This window comes from Fukomys damarensis, unplaced genomic scaffold (assembly GCF_012274545.1).
Source record: "Fukomys damarensis isolate Sample0158 unplaced genomic scaffold, DMR_v1.0_HiC HiC_scaffold_37, whole genome shotgun sequence".
Lineage (NCBI taxonomy): Eukaryota > Metazoa > Chordata > Mammalia > Rodentia > Bathyergidae > Fukomys > Fukomys damarensis.
This window is the reverse complement of record NW_022900949.1, coordinates 4,405,231-4,423,840: the sequence shown is the minus strand read 5'-3', so window position 1 is coordinate 4,423,840 and position 18,610 is coordinate 4,405,231. Positions and strand designations below refer to the sequence as shown.

Sequence of the window (18,610 nt, the reverse complement as noted above, 5' to 3'; positions counted from 1 at the left end):
GGAGGGGGTGAAGGGAGGGCAGAGGTAAGGGGAAAAAAATGAGAATCAAGACTTGCCATGTAAAGGTACATGATCCCAACAATGACTGTAACTGTACTGTATCCCTAAATGTACCAATAAACTTAATTTAAAAAAAAATGCATTGATGTTCATAGATACATACAAGAATGATGGTGGAGTGATTTTCTCTAAATTTAAAAGTTCTCAATAATCATATATATATATATATATATATATTATATTTGAGATATACACATTTGAAAATATATAACTTTTAATATAAAATATTAAAATAAAAATGAGACACTTGGCTGATTGAATCATGTTCACTGGCTGGGTCTACTAGACAATGAAGAACATCTATCCATAAATCCTACTGTAAAGTGATAAGTGTTTGAGGTGGCAGATGGCTTTCCTTAAAGATTGCATTTTCTTCCTTCCCAGCATATGTACCAGCCACATGGCTGGAGCAAACTATACATATTTCTTAGAATTCCTCCTCCTGGGCCTTTCAAAAGATGCAGAACTGCAGCCCCTTCTTTTTGGACTGTTCCTGTCCATGTACCTGGTCGCTGTGCTCGGGAACCTGCTCATCATCCTGGCCGTCAGCTCTGACTCCCACCTCCACACCCCCATGTACTTCTTCCTCTCCAACCTGTCCTTTGTGGACATCTGTTTCACCTCCACCACGGTCCCAAAGATGCTGCTAAACATCCAGGCACATAGCAAAGGCATCTCCTATGCAGGATGCCTCACTCAGGTATACTTTTCAAATAATTTTGCTATAATGGATGATTTCCTTCTGACTGTGATGGCCTATGACCGCTTTGTGGCCATCTGCTACCCACTGAAATACACAGTCATCATGAACCCTCAGTTCTGTGGCATTTTAGTTCTGCTCTGTTGGATCATCACGTCCTGGGTTTCACTGATCCACCTTCTACTGATGAAGCATCTCGCTTTCTCCACAGTCACCGAGATTCCCCATTTCTTCTGTGACCTGGCTCAGGTTCTCAAGGCAGCCAACTCCAGTACCCTTGTCAATGCCATCTTTGTATATGTGACGACTGCACTGCTGGGTGTACTGCCTGTCACAGGGATCCTCTACTCTTACTCTCAGATTATCTCTTCCTTACTGAGAATGTCCTCCGCTGCAAGCAGGTATAAAGCATTTTCCACTTGTGGGTCTCACCTGTGCGTGGTGTCCTTGTTCTATGGGACAGGAGTTGGGGTGAACCTCAGCTCTGCTGTGACCCATTCTTCTCGGGCAAGCATGATCGCCTCTGTGCTGTACACGGTGGTGACCCCCATGCTGAACCCCTTCATCTACAGCCTGAGGAACAAGGATGTGAAGGGGGCCCTGGACAGACTCCTCAGCAGAGCAGCCTCTTCTCTGATTGACCACTGAACTCAGATGTTACGCACATTGTGCAGTAGCTATGACTTTTAAATATACCTTGCTCTCGCCATTCCCTAAAGCCTTGCTTTTGTATATTTGGATATTTATTTCTCTGCAAGAATTCTCATTATTTTCCTTGTAACTCCCTAACTTTCCTTTTAACCTTGTAACTTTTATTATAAGTAATCCATAAGGTTTCAAATTCCCATCTCTTTTTATATGCTACATATATATTTTCCCACATCAACTTAAAGAAGAAACATCCCACCCCCTTGGTTTCTGGTTTCATGGTTCCCTCAAAATGTATTACTGGGTTTAAATATTAATATTTCTCATTTTCATTTGATTTCCCTCTTGCATTCCTTGGAGGAAATGGAATGGTGACCATCAGAGTGACAGCCATATCAGGACTGTGCCTCCCTGTATTTTTATGAGTTTATTAGGGCAAGAAGGAGAGAATCTAATTCGGGCATTCATGACCTCTGTGACCTGAAATAGCACACATTCCTATGTTTACTTTCCCTCTTGTGGTAGCAACAACAATTGGATGCACAATTCACAGAATTGCACTACTAAAAACAAATATTCCCAGCTCCAAACTATAGCATGTCTGTCTCTTTTGATGGCCTGGACTCTATTTCTTTGAGCGGGTGCTATTATATTTCCACCAGATAAATCATTTTGGGCCTCTTGAAATATCAGATTTTTGAGCACAAATGCTGGAGTCTAGGTTTGAAAGCACGTTTTCATATACGGTTCCTACCGATATCAATGCCTAGGAGAACTCCTGAAAGAGTGTTTTATTCTTTGTGATCTCTGCTCTCCTCTTCCTCCTCATTCATTCTTCCCTCTGTTTTCCACTTCCATTCTCCTACTTCCTTTTCTCCATCTTAGTTCTCACCGCTTAACATGTTTTCTTGCTGTCTGTGACTGAATAATATTTCACGTTAAATGTACACTACAAGTTTTTCATCCAATCATGCACCGATGGATATTTGAGCCATTTCCGTCTTTCAATAGAGTGACTAGCACAGCTGTGGTTGTGCATGCACATTTGTTTGCATGCAGTCGTGTTCTTCAGTGGGGTTTTGCTAAGTGGCAGACTGTGCACATAACAGTGGCCCCATAAGGTTAGATTTCCGAGAGAAGCGGGGTTTTGCTAAGTGGCAGACTGTGGACATAACAGTGGCCCCATAACGTTAGATTTCCGAGAGAGGTCAGAGCCAGGTCCTTGGGTACAAATGCACTCTGCAAACTTTGTATGATAACAGCATTACCTAGTGGTGCTTTTCTCACAACCTCTCCTCTCTGCTAAGCAGCACAGGAGTGTACTGCTTCTCGATTATTTGGGCCATATGGATAGCAGGTGGAGAGCTGTGTCGTATAGTGATGACGAATTTAATTCTTTGGGCAGCTGCGAAAGCATTTTTATCGTAGCTGGATTTTTAAAACATTCTAACGTATAAAGTTTCTGTTGTCCTCACATCTTTGCTAATGCTTGGCAATATTTTTAAAGTGGAAAGTGCAATTTTTGGCTCTGAAGGGCTCTCTCAGTGTGTTTTCATTTGCGTTTCTGTACCATGAATTGAGCACCCTTTCAGGTACTTGTTGGCAGTAAATATATTTTCTGATAATTATCTCATTGACCCTTCTCTCATTTGGCAATTCGTGTAGATGGTCCTTTTGCTTCTGACATGGAGTAGGTCATTACGTAGTTTGGAATTTTGACTTATATCTGTATTTTGCAACTATTTTCTCAATTCCTTTTGATAACTTTCCATTTTTCTGAAGCACACAACCTGTTTTTATCAACCATATTCATGATGTTGTAAAACAGATCTCTTGTACTTATTCCTGTCTTAGCTGAAATGCTCACTTGGACCCTAACTTATCTAAACCTGCCCCCCACTTTCTCTTGGCTGTCATCTTGCTGAGATTCCATGAGTTCTGCTTTTCAGAGATCCATCCATATATAACTTGTGAACTTGTGTGGTGTTCGCTTCCTCTGTCTGTCTCCTTTACTTTCACTTCTAATGTCAAGGAGTTTGTTCCATGATGTAACAAATATCAGGGTTCACTTCTTCTTATGTCTGGATGATGTACGTGTGGTACATTTCTTTATTCATCTGATAACAGTTGATGACAATCCTTCACTATTTTGAAGGGTGCTGCTATGATAAAGGGAATGTGCACACAAGTTGGGCAGCTAATAGCATATCCTTCAGATAAAATTACATTAATATGGCTGCTGGATCATGGGGTAGTTCTATTTTAGATTTTTTGAAGAACCTGCATACTATTTTTTGTAATGCCTGCATTCATTTACATTGACAGAAAAAGCATTTGAGGTTTCTTTTTCCTCACATCCTCACCAGCATTTGTCACCTTATGTGTTTTTCACAATAGCTAGTTGGAGACTGGCCATAATATGTATACATTGGTAAGGGCCAGGCTACAGGCCCGACAATCGTGAGTGCAGGGGATTCCTTGCCTCGGGAAGAGAGGTGTATGTAAAAGGTACAGACTTCCTGGCTGTGTGGGAAAGCCATAATCACAGTGCTCCTGAGGCAAGATAGCATTTGCTGAGGGCAATATAAAATACAGACAAGCAGGTACAGGGAAGGACCTTAACTTGTTCACTCTGAAATGCTAAACTTGTTGCTTATCTTGCTGCCTAATCTTTTTTTATTCATGAAGTTTATTGGAACTTTTTGTGTATACAGTACAGTCACATTCATCATTGGGATTTTATATCTTTACATGATGTTTCTTGCTTCCTCCTTTTCCATACCCCTGCCTTCCCTTCACCCTTACCTCCCTTCCCTATTTACAAAGACTTTGTTTGCATTTTTTTCCTTTTCTCATGTTTTTTTCTTTTCCCTTATGTAATTTCCTTAACCCTTCCTACTTCCCCTACTCCTTTAGCCCTTTTTTTCCTATTTCATATCATCAATTATACAAACAATTTTATTGACACTTTTGGTTTTTCACACCTGATAAACTATCCAGTATTTACATGTGTGTCCTACTTATTTCATTGAAGACTATGGCCTCAATAGTTCTTATCCCTTCTTTCTTTTCCACTATCCCTTCCCCTTCCCATACAACTTTATACTGCTTTGACCTATTTCACTTATGAAATATACAGTTTGATCCTTATTTATACATTTAGTATCTCACACCAGTGAAGCCATTCAGTATTTAGGCCTGTCTGTTCTATTTATTTCACTTAAGAGTATCACTTCAATGTACATCCATTTATCTTTAAAGGTCCTTAGTTTCTCCTTCTTTATGGCTGATTAGTACTCTATTTTATAAATAAAAAAACACATCTTTATCCAATCTTCAGTCCATGGACATTTTGGCTGTTTCCAAGATTTAACTATTATGAACTGTGCTACTACAAACATGGTTGTGGATTTATCTTTGTGGATTATTCGTTTAATTATTTTGGGAAGATACCCAGTGGAGGAATAGATTGGTAAAATGGGATGTGCAACTATAATCATTTAAGGTATCTCAACATTGATTGCCAATGGGGTTACACCAATGTGCACTCGCTCCAATAATGGAGAAGAGTTTCTTTCTCCACGAAACCCTGCCAGCATTTGTTAGGCGTTGAATTCATGGTAGAAGCCATTGTTTCTGAAGTGAGGTGGAATCTCCGTAGTGTTTTTTTTCTCCATCTCTTGAATGATGGTGGTGTTGACCATGTTTTTCAAATGTTTATTTGCTATATCTACTTTGTCTGATATATGACTTTTCATTTCAAATGCTCCTTTTTGGATAGGATCTTTAAATTTGGGAGGTATGGGTTTTTTAAATTCTTTATATTTTCTACAAACCAGACCTTTGTCCAAGGAAGAGCTGGTCAATTTTTCCCCATATTTTGAATTGTTTCTTCTTTTTAATTGGATGAGATTTCCAGTTATTCATACTCTGTTCTAGTTCGCATGCCAATGAGGTTTTGTTTCTAAAGTCTTTTCCTGTGCAAATATCTTCAAAGTTCTACCTAACTTATCTTCTAGCAAGTTTAATGTTTCTGTTTTTGTATGTAGATCTTTGATCCACTTTAATTTTAGTTCAACACTTAGTAAAAGATAGGGGTGTACTCTTAATCCTTCGCAGGTGGAAATCAAGTTTTTTTTGTTTGTTTTTTTGTTTTTTGTTCTTTGTACCAGGGATAGAACTTGGGTCCTTGTACTTGCAAAACAGGCCACCAAACCTATGAGCTAAAACTGCAGCCCAAAATCCATTTTATCAACACGATGCATTAAAGAGGCTATCTTTCTTCCAGGAAGAATGGTTGTCTTCTTTTTCAAAAATAAGGTAGATGAGTATGTCACGAGTTCTTTCTGCATCCACTAATCCTCAGATCTGTAGGTCAGTGCCATGCTGTTTTATCATCGTAACTTTATAGTATACTTTCAAGTTGGGGATTTTGATAGGCCCTGTCATGTCTATTGCCTTAAATTTCTTTTGATATTCTAGGTCTCTTCTGGTTCCAAATGAATTTTTGGATTATTTTCTCTAGTACTGTGAAACACACTGTTGGAATTTCAACCTGAATTGCATTCAATCTGTATAGCAGTTTTGGTAGTATAGCCATTTTCACTATGTTGATTCCTCCTACCCAGGAGAAGGGCATGTCTTTCCGTTTTCTGAAATCCTCTTTGATATCTCTTTACAGGGCGCTATAGTTTTGAATGTAGAGGTCTTTTGCTTCCTTCATTAGATTGATTCCTAGAGATTTCATTTCTTGGGATGCTATTGTGAGTAATTGTTTCCCTAATTTCACTCTCAGTAAGTCTTTTATTTGTGTACAGGTAGGCTATTGTTTTTTTCTATACAACGTATCCAGCTACTCTACTGAATCTGTTAACTAAGGCAAAAAGTCTTCCAACAGGGTAGTTTGTGTCTGCTATGTAAAGTGTCACATCATCAGTAAATAATGACAGTTTCACTTCTTCCTTTCCAATCTTTCTCTTGTCTATTTTCTCTGGCTAATATTGCCGTAACTATGTTGAACAGGAGTGGTGGTAATGGACATCTGTGTCTTGTTCCAGATTTGAGCATGAAGGTATTCAGATATAGTATGATGATGGCTGTTGGTTTTTCATAGCTAGCCTTTGTCAGGTTGAGATAAAAACATCTATTCCAATTTTCTGTTTGGTGTTTATCACGAATGGGTGCTGGATTTTCTTGAATGCTGCATCTATGGAGATGATCATATGATTTTTGTTCTTCACTCCAATAATATAGTGTATTACATATATTAATTTATGTATGTTGAACCTTACTTGCATTCCTGGGATGAATCCCAAATGGACAGGGTGTATGATATTCTTGATAGTCTTCTATATTCTGTTTGGCAGGGTTTTATTGAGGATTTTTGCCTCTGTGTTCATTAAGGAGATGGTACTGTAGTTCTTGTTTTGCTGTTGGGTTGTTCTCTTCTTTTGGAATCAAAGTGACAGTTGTGTCTGGGAATGAATTTGGAAGTATTGATTCCCTTTTTCACTTTATTGAAAAATTTAGAGAGTGGTAAAATAGTTCTCCTCTTAATGTCTTGTTTAATTCAGCGGTGAAGCCTGCAGGCCTAGGATTTTCCTTGTTGGTAATTTCTTAGGTATGTTTTCAATTTCATTGATTGTAACTGGGGTGCTTAGAATTTTTATATCTTCTTACTTTAACTTTGGTAATTCATATTTATCTAGGAATTATTGTTGGATTTTATTCTTTATCCATTCTTCCAGTCTATTGTTTTCATTGATGAGTTGAGGCCACTAACCTTAATGTTGAAAACAGATATGTATGACTTATCCTTGTCATGTTCATTTTCTGTCATTGGCTCTTTTATTTTCCCTCCTTTCCCCTTTAACTTCTTGCCTTCCCTGATGTATTTGCTGTCTTTGGCCTCATGGAGTTGATTTTTATTGTCTTTTTATAGGCTATTATTTAGAATATTTTCAAGAGTTGAGAGTTTGTTTTGAAAAGTCTGCTGTGATTCGGATGGGCTTTCCTTTGTATGTGATTCATTTCTTTTTTCTAACTGTTTGCAGTATTTTGTTCTTCTTTTGGGCTTCTGGGATCTTAACTATTATATGCCTAGGTGGAGATGTATTTTTGGTCATGGCTAATTGGAGTTCTATATGCCTCACATTTCTGCATGTCAAATTCTTCTACTTTGTTTGGGGAGTTTTCTGTTTTCAGTTCTGTGAACAGTTTTTCATGTCATTTTTCCTTTCTCCTGCTTTTTTGTGGACTTCAATCTGTCTTATGTTATTCTACTTTGAGCCGTCTAGGAGCTACTCATTGTCCCTTTTTAAAGAGATCTCTCTTTTCCTTGTCATCAACCACCCAATCCTATTTTCTTGTGTTTTTTGGACCAGGGACTTAACTCGGGGTCTTGTGCCTGCAAGGCAGGCAGCAGAACCACTGAGCTAAATCCCCAGTCTAATCCTGTATTCTTTATCTGATAATTTGTCTTTATGTCAGCTCATTGTGTGAATACTTTCAATACAATTTTTAATCTCCTGGACATGTATTTGAATCTCTTTCATGGATTGCATTACTTTCCCATGTTGGGCATTCTTGGTTTCCATTTCTTTCCTATTATGGGCATACATGACTTCCATCATGGTCCTGAGCTCAGCTATTTTTTATTTGTTTCAGTTCTAGGCTTTAATCAAGTCTTTCAATTGTGCTCACTATCTCTGTAGCTATCTCAGATATTGTTTATCTTTTGAATATTTCTAGATCCTCATTAATCTGTTTTATTACTTGCTGTGTTATTAGTTCGGTGTGACCACAGGGTTAATCATCAAATTTTCCAACCATGATTTCCCCAGAATTTGCCTTTGGGGAGCTGGAAGTTGGGGTTTGCTTAGGTGACTTCTCATTTGTATTTTGCTGGCGTTACTGTTTTTGGTTTACTTCCTAAGTTGATACTTCAATATTCCTTATTGTACCTTGTTGCTTGTATTTACAATCCTTGTGGAATGGTTGTTTCTTAGAGGTGTCTTCCAGATGTCACTTGTCTTTAGGTTTTGAGTCTCTAAAGAGTAATGGGCAATCTTGTTCCCTGGATACCAGGAACAACTGATTCGCTCAATAAAAACACCTTAGCCCAAGGGATACAATCCGTAACAAAAATAGCATTAAGCATGTTTTAGAAAATGACAATTCTATTGTTTATTAATCCATCACCAATAGCCGTGTGAATTAAGTCAAAATAGAGGACCAGCCCAAAATATGTTTATAGTGAATAAACTCTTCAATATATAGCAACTTCACCTTTTAGGATGATGACTTAGAAAGAGTTGGGCGGTAGGGATAGATAGGTAGAAGGACAGGGGAAGGTTACAAAAGTGGTCAGAGGACACAGGAAGATCATGCAAACTTTGGGAAACAGTTGAAGACAGGGAGAAAATACAGAATGAAAGAAAAAAAAAACAAGAACTGAGCAAACTACCAGCAATAGGAAAGCTAGAAACTGTATTCATTTCCCTACAAAATTCATGAAAATTATTGAGGGAAAATCGGAGAGAAAAGAAAAAATCCAAATTAGGTAAAAACCATGAATAAAAAGGAGGTAAGATGAATAGCAATGGGGGGAAAGAGAGGGGAAAAGCACAGTAATTAAAAAAATAAATATTATATATAAGAGAATATAATTTTGAAACAATTCAAAACTTAAAATTAAAATAAATGGCCTCCTTTAGGTAGTTTCTGTGCTGTCACAATAGACTATGTGGTCAGCAGTGTGTACATCGAAGTCAATTACTCTCACCAAGCCATCAGGTGAGAGCCACAGGTAATGAAGACTTTGTACCTGCCACCCAACAATGAGATTTTCAGAAGGGAGGAAACAGTTTTATAGCAAGAGAAGACCCCTTCAAGGGGAACAAAATTGAACATGCCAAGAAGAAGCAAGACCTTATTAGTAGTGGAGGAGTCAGAATAGGCAAGTTTGAGAAGCCAAGGAAAGTCACAAAAGAAATGCGGGATTTCTACACCTGAGCAGAATGCAAATGTAACATCATTATGCATTGCACCTGGGTATCCAAAAAACTGAAGGAAAATGACACCAGGACCAACAACCACAGAGGTGTGGGTTCATGATGGCTGGGTAATGCAAAGGGTGGCAGATATTCATCCAGCAGTCATAGGCCATCACTACCAGCAGCAAGCTGTCCAAACATCCAAGAAGAGCAAAAATGGATGCCTGAGTTAGTCAGCCCACACAGGTGCTGGATTTGCTGTGTGTGGATGTTCACCAGCATCTTGGGGACTGTAGTGGTGCTAAAGCCAATGTCAGAAAAGTACAGGTTGCAGAGGAAGAAGCACACAGGTTGTTCAGTTGGGAGTCAAAGGTGACAACCAGGATGATGAGCAGGTTATGAGCACTGTGACCAGATACATGGGCAGAAGGACTGTCATTAATAATACAAGAATAAATGTCAGGGAAAACGTGAGCAGAAAGGAAGTCTTCAAAATAGTTAGTAGGAATATAAATGTATACAGCCAAAATGGAAAACAACATAAAGATTCCTGAAGAAAAAAACTAAAAATAGGGAGAATAGTTTATCAAGCTGTTCTACTTCTCAGTGTATCTTCAAAAATTTAAAATCAGCTTTCTCCAGAACTGTCTGCCTATCTATAGGCAGACAGAACCTGTTCACAGAAACCGAGCTATAGAATCACCCCAGGTACCCATCAATAAATGAACAGAAAATGAAAAAAGAGGTTTGTACACAGTGGAATATTACTCGGCAATAAAGATTAAATAAAATCATGTTTTGTGCAAGAAAATAGAAGTGGAGATTTTCATTTTAAGCAAAAAGTAAAATGTCATGTTTTCTTTCATATGTACCAAACAAATATTAAGAAAACAGAAGAAAGAGGTGACAGAGAAGTAGACAAGGACTATTAGAGGCTGAGAAAAGAATAATGTTAGGAGAGAGAAGAGCAAGGGAAATCATCATAAGGGTGGAAAATTCAAAGTGTGTTACATACATTGTCCTAAAAATATGACAAAATAATCTGTATAATAATATTCATTCTTCCATTCATTTGGCATTGTGGAGATATATGTTTATGTGGATATTTTATAATATCAAAATTGACTAGTACTTTGATCTTATTCATGGAGGAGTCTCTTCACTCAGTTGTGCAAGTTGGTAGATACTGTACAAGGGAAATGAACAAGTTTGTTAAATCGATAAAATTGTAGTGATGTTAGAGCAATGCAGCTATACTCTAGCGATTATAAATTCTGTGTCTTCAACGTTGAATGCATTTCTACCCAATAAGTTTCACCACTATGCTAATAGTTGATATTTCCCTTTCTTTCATTTACAATCTTCCCATTCTGTCATGAGAATTGTAATTCCATTTCATATTAATATGTAAATATACGATTGTAGACAAAGTTTGCAAAGGAATAGATATACAAAAAGATAGATAGATAGATAGATAGATAGACAGACAGATAGATAGATGATAGATAGATAGATAGATAGATAGGTAGATAGATGATAGAGTCAAATGGAAAAGAGTGGAGGTACTCTGTCCTTGAACTAGTGATCAAAAGCATCCATCCAGCTAAGGGCCTAGATCCCAACGGAATGCACATACAGGTCAGGCAGAAAACTGAGGCCACAACAATGTCTTGTGCAAATCCATATCTAAGATCTGCTCTGCAAAGTTCCAAGGGCCAATGGTACCTAGAAAGTCTGCAGCAGCACAGTGAAGGTTTTCTGCTACAAGGATGAGCGATGTACACCAGAGTCAGGAAATGACCCTGAAGACAATGGTGAAGACCAGACCTTCTCTGAAGAGAACAACAACCAAGTCAGTGAAAGTGAGGACCTGAGCTCCTCTGACACCAGGAACATCCAAGTTTGTCTCAGGAAAATCAGTCATAATAAAGCTTTTCTTTGGAAATAAGCAGTATGCAATCTTGCAGTCCTATTGTCCATTGATGCCATGGATGACATTCCTCAGTTGGGTCTTCCACACCCACAGCACACTGACTCAGTTCAGTTGGGTGTTCCCATGCAAACTGCTCATTAATTAATCCACCACATACACATATGCATATATACACATAAACATATGTCATAGTGTCATGTGTGTGTTTGTATGTGTGTGTGTTAGTGTCTCTGTGTGTGTTGTTAGGAATTGAACTTCTGGTCTCATGCATGCTAGGCAAGTACTCTACCACTGAGCTACATTCCCAGATGGTGTCTTAATTTGTGTTATGCTGTTATACAAAATGCATGAGCCTGAATAGTTTATAGGAATTAAAATTCACTTCTCTTAGCTCGGGAGGCTGCAGATTCCAAGATGAAGGCACTGGCAGGTTTATTTGCTGCAGGGTGTGTCCTCTGGCAGGAAAGAATGCTGTATCTTCACATGGCAGAAGGCACAATGGCAATGGAGACAAATGCTATATGAAACTTCTTTTGAGATTCTATGTCATTCATAAAGTAGGAACCCTATTTACTTCTGTATTTGTATATATTTGAGACACATAAAATTATTTTATTTTGGGGAACATGTGTATAATAGAAATATATCTATTATATATGATATAAATATATTCAATATAATATAAATGGTGATAGGTTATAGCATGAATGTGTCAACATTTTTTAGAGGTATGTGTACGTAAAGAAGTATATCACTAAGGAGAGAGACAGAGAGAGATACAGAGACAGAGACAGTGGAGGAGCAGAGATTAATGTGTCACCTTTTTTTAGAGGTATGTGGGGGAAAAGAAGTATATCACCAAGGAGAGAGAGAGACAGAGAGAGATAGACAGAGACAGAGGAGGAGAGGAGAAGAGAGGAGAGGAGAGAGGAGAAGAAAGGGTAGAGAGAAAAGGATCCTGAGACCCACATCCCTTCTGATGTTAGGAACCCAATGATCCAAGCACAAGCCCATCTCTCCATAACTCCCTAGCACTTCTCAGTATCACCTCCCTACAGACCAAGCCTTCAATTGCAGGGACCTTCAAGAGACACAAATTCTACTCAAGCTATATCACTCATTCTAAAGGAAAATCATTCTTCAAGAACAATTTTATAAAATGAGTTTGTCCTAGTACTTTTTGACCCCAAATCTTTGTTTATTGAGGATGCAGCTAAAAAATGAAAGATGTCTGCATTCTAGTGTAAGATACTGGAATGACTCTGAGCTCTCTCTTTCAGTGTCTTAGTAAATGCGGGGGATTAGAATGATTTTCTGCAGAGAGGAAGAAATGAGTGAATGGGTTTTTCTAGTTTAGTCTTACTGTTAATCATGCACGTTAGCTGTACACATTAATGGGTTTAATTTCGGCTTCTTTGTACATGCATATAACATTCCCCCTCGCCTTTCTCTCCCCTCTTATTCCCTTCCTTTTCTGTAATAGCCCCCTCACCTTTCATCTCTCTCATCTCTCTCTCTCTCTCTCTCTCTCTCTCTCTCCTCTCATCATCACCTGTCTCTTATTACTGGTACTACTGTCCTGGAAATGGAACTGAGCATTAGATGCATGCTATACAATTGTAGTGATAATGTACACCTGCAACTCACATTCAAATTTTATGTCTAACAATCGTCTCTATTGCTTTCATAAAAATTCGTTGAATGAAATATGAGGAATATTTATACACGAATGAAATACCTTTTCTGCTCCCCATTTGGAACCACAGAGTTGCACAAAATTTCTGCAAAAATAACTTGTTGAATGAACGGACCTGCTGTTGTTTATATACCCACACATAGAGAATAAAACTTATTTATTTAATGAAAGCAGTAGAGTTTATGACAAATTTCACCTCGTCTTACTGATCACCTATTTTCAATAAAATACCTTACCTTCTGTAAGATTCAATGTGAGAAAGGAAACAATCTTGAAATTAATTAATTGTTACAGTGTTTGGGATGGAACCCAGGGCCTTGTACATGCTAGGCAAACTCTACCACTGAGGTGTACCCCCACCCCATAAAATAAACTTTATATTGATGTTTACCTTGTTGTTAGCATCTTCCATAAGCCTCTGTGTATGGACCTGGAGGACTGATGAATTCCCTGGTGGTAATACCCTGTAAGTAGGCAGTACTGAAGTGTACAGGTGCTTTCCTAACCACAATTAAGAGCTGCCACTCAGGGTTAGGATACAGCTCAGTGGCAGAACACTTATGTAACATTCGTGAGGGCCTGGGTTGGTTCCTTGACAAAACACAGCCATGCAGACACAAACACACACACACACACACACACACACACACACACACACAAAAAAAAAATAATCACTTCCATGTTTTCATTTTCTTAGGAGAAATGAAATCACCTTTATATAACATTAAACAATAGTAATGCATTATTTTAAATACTATTGCTACTGCTTGAACCACAAGAGAATAAATTTTTGATGTATTTGAATTTAGTTTCCCTTAAACAGTTTTATTGGCATATGCTTCTGTTGTGAGGCAATTCATCCATTACAAGTGCACATTTTAATAGTTTGCAGGATATTCATAGACATGTAGAGCCCTCATGGCAATCTCAGAATGTTTCTGTCACCTCACAGAGAATCTTTGCTCTCCTTACTTATCCTCCATACTTAAAAAAATTAAAGAAATAAAACTAAATCAATAAAAATTGGAAAACAAAGAACAACAGAAAACATTTCATCATATTGTTGGTGTATATAGGTACCCCACGTATATACCACATAGCCCCATTTTTAAAAGTATTGCAAATATAGTGATAAAAGGACAATTCCTTCACTATCTACCTTAACACATTTTTAAGAAACTAACATTGTGGACAGTAAGTGATCTGCAAACTTTCAAAGATTCTTTAAGGGAGGCTCTACACAGAGTTATTGTTAGGTTTGATACCTTGTAGAAATTACTTTCCTTTGGGAATAGCTTGTGACATTTAAATCAAATAAAAAACAATGTCTCCTTCTGGAGGGAATAATACCATTTTCATTTATTGCTCCCTGCATAGATGTGAAATTGACTTAGAAGTTTTTACTCTGTTATCTTCTCTGCACCCCAGAGGAGCTGATTATTAAGAGAGCAGGAAGAAAATGGAACAATTTATTTAATGAGGAACTCTTGAGAATTCAGCAGGTGAGATGCTAGGAATTTTAAACATGCCTTGTTGCTTCTCACCTAGAAGTGTGGTCCCAGCTCTGCAAAATCCCAACAGACTCTTTAGGGAGATCCTGGAGGCAGGATATCTGCAAGTGCAGCCAGTGGAGAGACTCAGTGCTGCCCAAGGAGGCGGGTGGACTAAGAGCAAAGGAGGAAGTGGCTACTGTCCCTTACCGTGAAAATAACTCTAAAATGGCCCAAAGTTTATGTAGTCTATGGAGGTGAATTTTCTGTATTTGCTAGGTACTTTATTTTCTGCCTAATCATATTTTGCTGTTTGCAGTCTTTTCGTTTTTTTCCTGCAATTCAAACTCCTTCTCCAATAAGCTGGAAATTACTATTCCTTGTAGATCAAATTTTCTGGAGAGTCTCTTTCATATGTTAAAAGTGCTCCATGGCATTTACAAGAGGTAACACACCTGTTGTATTTATGTTATATTTTATCTTCAGTGGCTGCCCCAATTAAGTGGCATATTGATAACCGATACCCATACAGGACAGCTTTATTGTGTTGCTCAGAACAGAAGCCATGGGTATGAAACACTCGCAACTCTACCTAAGGAGAACAGTCATACACATGCCACTTAATTCCATCCTCCAATCCGACATCATGGTGAGTATCCATGACCCCTAATGTAGAAGGAAATCACATGTTCAAAGTTGAAATTATTTTCTCAAGATCACACAGATGTGTGGTATATTGATGAAAGAACAGTGTATTAAAAAAGTTTGACTCAAGAATCCAATTTGTAAATCACAGCTTTGTACAGCACCTTGGGAAATTTAGGTATCCAAACAATCATCGTAAATGGAGAGTTTAATTTTCATAATATTAATAACAACAAAAATACTTATTGAGATTCTACTGTCCACAAGGCATTTTAATGCTCAAAAACATAGTAATAATAATAATACTACATTTTTTAAAAATGAGGGAGTCATATTAACTTTCACAAATTTATGAAGTGACACCACAAAGAAAAACATTTGTCTGACTTAAACATTTATATTTAATCACTATTATAGAGTTTCCAAAATAAATAAAAAATTAAGATTTTGAAAAAGTCATGAAATGTCTTCAAATGTTTTGAAAGTTTCACCTAAAAAACATGCTTCGTTGTTCATAGATTCATACAAGAATGCTGGTAGAATGACTTGGTCTTATTTTTAATGTTCTGAATATTTATATATATATATATATATATAAGATTCATACAAGAATGCTGGTAGAGTGATTTTGTCTTATTTTTAATGTTCTGAATATTTATATATATATGTATATATTATATATAAGATATACACATTTGAAAATATATAACTTTTAATGTAAAATATTTAAAATAAAAATGAGATACCTGGCTGATTGAAGCACAGTCACTGGCTGGGTGTACAAGACAATGAAGAACATCTTTGCTTCAATGATACTGAAAGTGACCATGGTCTAAGGTGGCAGGTGGCTGTCCATAAAGATTGCATTTTCTTCCTTCTCATCATATGCACCAGCCAAATGGCAGAAGAAAATTGTTCGTGTGTCTCAGAATTCCTCCTCCTGGGCCTTTCAGAAGATCCAGAACTGCAGCCCCTTCTGTTTGAACTGTTCCTGTCCATGTATCTGGTCACTGTGCTCGGGAACCTGCTCATCATCCTGGCCGTCAGCTCTGACTCCCACCTCCACACCCCCATGTACTTCTTCCTCTCCAACCTGTCCTTTGTGGACATCTGTTTTGTCTCCACCACGGTCCCAAAGATGCTGATGAACATCCCGGCACAGAGCAAAGGCATCTCCTATGCAGAATGCCTCACTCAGGTATACTTTTCAACTAATTTTGCTATAATGGATGATTTCCTTCTGTCTGTGATGGCCTATGACCGCTTTGTGGCCATCTGCTACCCACTCAAATACACAGTCATCATGAACCCTCAGTTCTGTGGCATTTTAGTTCTGCTCTGTTGGATCATCACGTCCTGGGTTTCACTGATCCACCTTCTACTGATGAAGCATCTCGCTTTCTCCACAGTCACCGAGATTCCCCATTTCTTCTGTGACCTGGCTCAGGTTCTCAAGGCAGCCAACTCCAGTACCCTTGTCAATGCCATCTTTGTATATGTGACGACTGCACTGCTGGGTGTACTGCCTGTCGCAGGGATCCTCTACTCTTACTCTCAGATTATCTCTTCCTTACTGCGAATGTCCTCCGCTGCAAACAGGTATAAAGCATTTTCCACTTGTGGGTCTCACCTGTGCGTGGTGTCCTTGTTCTATGGGACAGGATTTGGGGTGAACCTCAGCTCTGCTGTGACCCATTCTTCCCAGGCAAGCATGATCGCCTCCGTGCTGTACACGGTGGTGACCCCCATGCTGAACCCCTTCATCTACAGCCTGAGGAACAAGGATGTGAAGGGGGCCCTGGACAGACTCCTCAGCAGAGCAGCCAGCTGTGTATGATGAACCACTGTCCTTAAAAGTGAGGAAACATTGTGAAAATGCTATGATTTTTAAATGTACTTTTCTCTTTCCATTCCCTATAACTTTTAACCTTAACTTTTATTATAAGTAATCCATAAGGTTCCAAATTCCTGTCTTTTTTTATATGCTACATATATATTTTCCCACATCAATTTAAAGAAGAAACATCCCACCCCCATGGTTTCTGGTTTCATGGTTCCCTCAAAATGTATTACTGGGTTTAAATATTAATATTTCTCATTTTCATTTGATTTTTCTCTTGCATTCCCTGGAGGAAAAGGAATGGAGACCATCAGAGTGATAGCCATATCAGGACTGTGCCTCACTGTATTTTTATGAGTTTATTAGGGCAAGAAGGAGAGAATCTAATTCGAGCATTCATGACCTCTGTGACCTGAATTTGCACACATTCCTTCCTTCACTGTCCCTCTTGTTGTAGCAACAACGACTGGATGCCAATTCACAGAATTGCACTACTAAAAACAAATATTCCCAGCTCCAAACTATAGCGTGTCTGCCTCTTTTGATGGCCTGGACTGTATTTCTTTGAGCGGGTACTATTATATTTCCACCTGATAAATCATTTTGGGCCTCTTAAAATATCAGATTTTTGAACACAAATGCTGAAGTCTAACTTTGAAATCGCTTTTTCTTATATGGTTCCTATAGATATCAATGCCTAGGAAAACTCGTGAAGGAGTGTGTTGTTCTTCGTGATCTCTGCTCTTTTCTTCCTTCTCATTCATCCTTCCCTCTGTTTTCCGCTCCCATTCTCCTACTTCCTTTTATCCATCTTAGTACTCACCGCTTAACATGTTTTCTTGCTGTCTGTGACTGAATAATATTTCACGTTAAATGTACACTACAAGTTTTTTATCCAATCATGCACCGATGGATATTTGAGCCATTTCCGTCTTTCACATAGAGTGACTAGCACAGCCGCGGTTGTGCATGCACATTTGTTTGCATGCAGTCGTGTTCTTCAGCGGGGTTTTGCTAAGTGGCAGACTGTGGACATAACAGTGGCCCCATAACGTTAGATTCCCGAGAGAGGTCAGAGCCAGGTCCTTGGGTACAAATGCACTCTGCAAACTTTGTATGATAACAGCATTACCTAGTGGTGCTTTTCTCACAACCTCTCCTCACTGCTAAGCAGCACAGGAGTGTACTGCTTCTCGATTATTTGGGCCATATGGATAGCAGGTGGAGAGCTGTGTCGTATAGTGATGACGAATTTAATTCTTTGGGCAACTGCGAAAGCATTTTTATCATAGCTGGATTTTTTAAAACATTCTAACGTATAAAGTTTCTGTTGTCTTCACATCTTTGCTAATGCTTGGCAATATTTTTAAAGTGGAAAGTGCAATTTTTGGCTCTGAAGGGCTCTTTCAGTGTGTTTTCATTTGCATTTCTGTACGATGAATTGAGCACCCTTTCAGGTACTTGTTGGCAGTAAATATATTTTCTGAGAATTATCTCATTGGCCCTTTTCTCATTTGGCAATTCGTGTAGATGGTCCTTTTGCTTCTGACTTGGAGTAGGTCATTACGTAGTTTGGAATTTTGGCTTATATCTGTATTTTGCAA

At 38.3% G+C, this 18,610-nt stretch overlaps 3 protein-coding genes across 8 annotated transcripts in view; all 3 read left to right on the top strand.

Moving 5' to 3' along the window:
- Window positions 1-1,654, top strand: part of LOC104876922 (olfactory receptor 7D4) — a 2,363-nt gene extending 709 nt beyond the window's left edge. The window contains exon 2 of the mRNA XM_010645161.3: window positions 445-1,654. Within this exon, the coding sequence (XP_010643463.1) occupies window positions 461-1,408 (948 nt within the window). The 5' untranslated portion in view covers window positions 445-460 and the 3' untranslated portion in view covers window positions 1,409-1,654. The remainder of the gene's footprint in view (window positions 1-444) is intronic.
- Window positions 1-17,003, top strand: part of LOC104876923 (olfactory receptor 7D4) — an 86,728-nt gene extending 69,725 nt beyond the window's left edge. For 3 of the 4 annotated variants that reach the window (XM_033759836.1, XM_033759835.1, XM_033759834.1), the window contains exons 2-3: window positions 15,008-15,170; window positions 16,061-17,003. In XM_033759836.1, the coding sequence (XP_033615727.1) occupies window positions 16,065-17,003 (939 nt within the window). In that variant the 5' untranslated portion in view covers window positions 15,008-15,170; window positions 16,061-16,064. Of the gene's footprint in view, window positions 1-14,460; window positions 14,534-15,007; window positions 15,171-16,060 lie in introns of those variants that run through there. The other variant, XM_033759837.1, reaches the window with a different exon arrangement.
- Window positions 1-18,610, top strand: part of LOC104860580 (olfactory receptor 7D4) — a 152,991-nt gene that overhangs the window by 75,987 nt on the left and 58,394 nt on the right. The window lies entirely within an intron of this gene.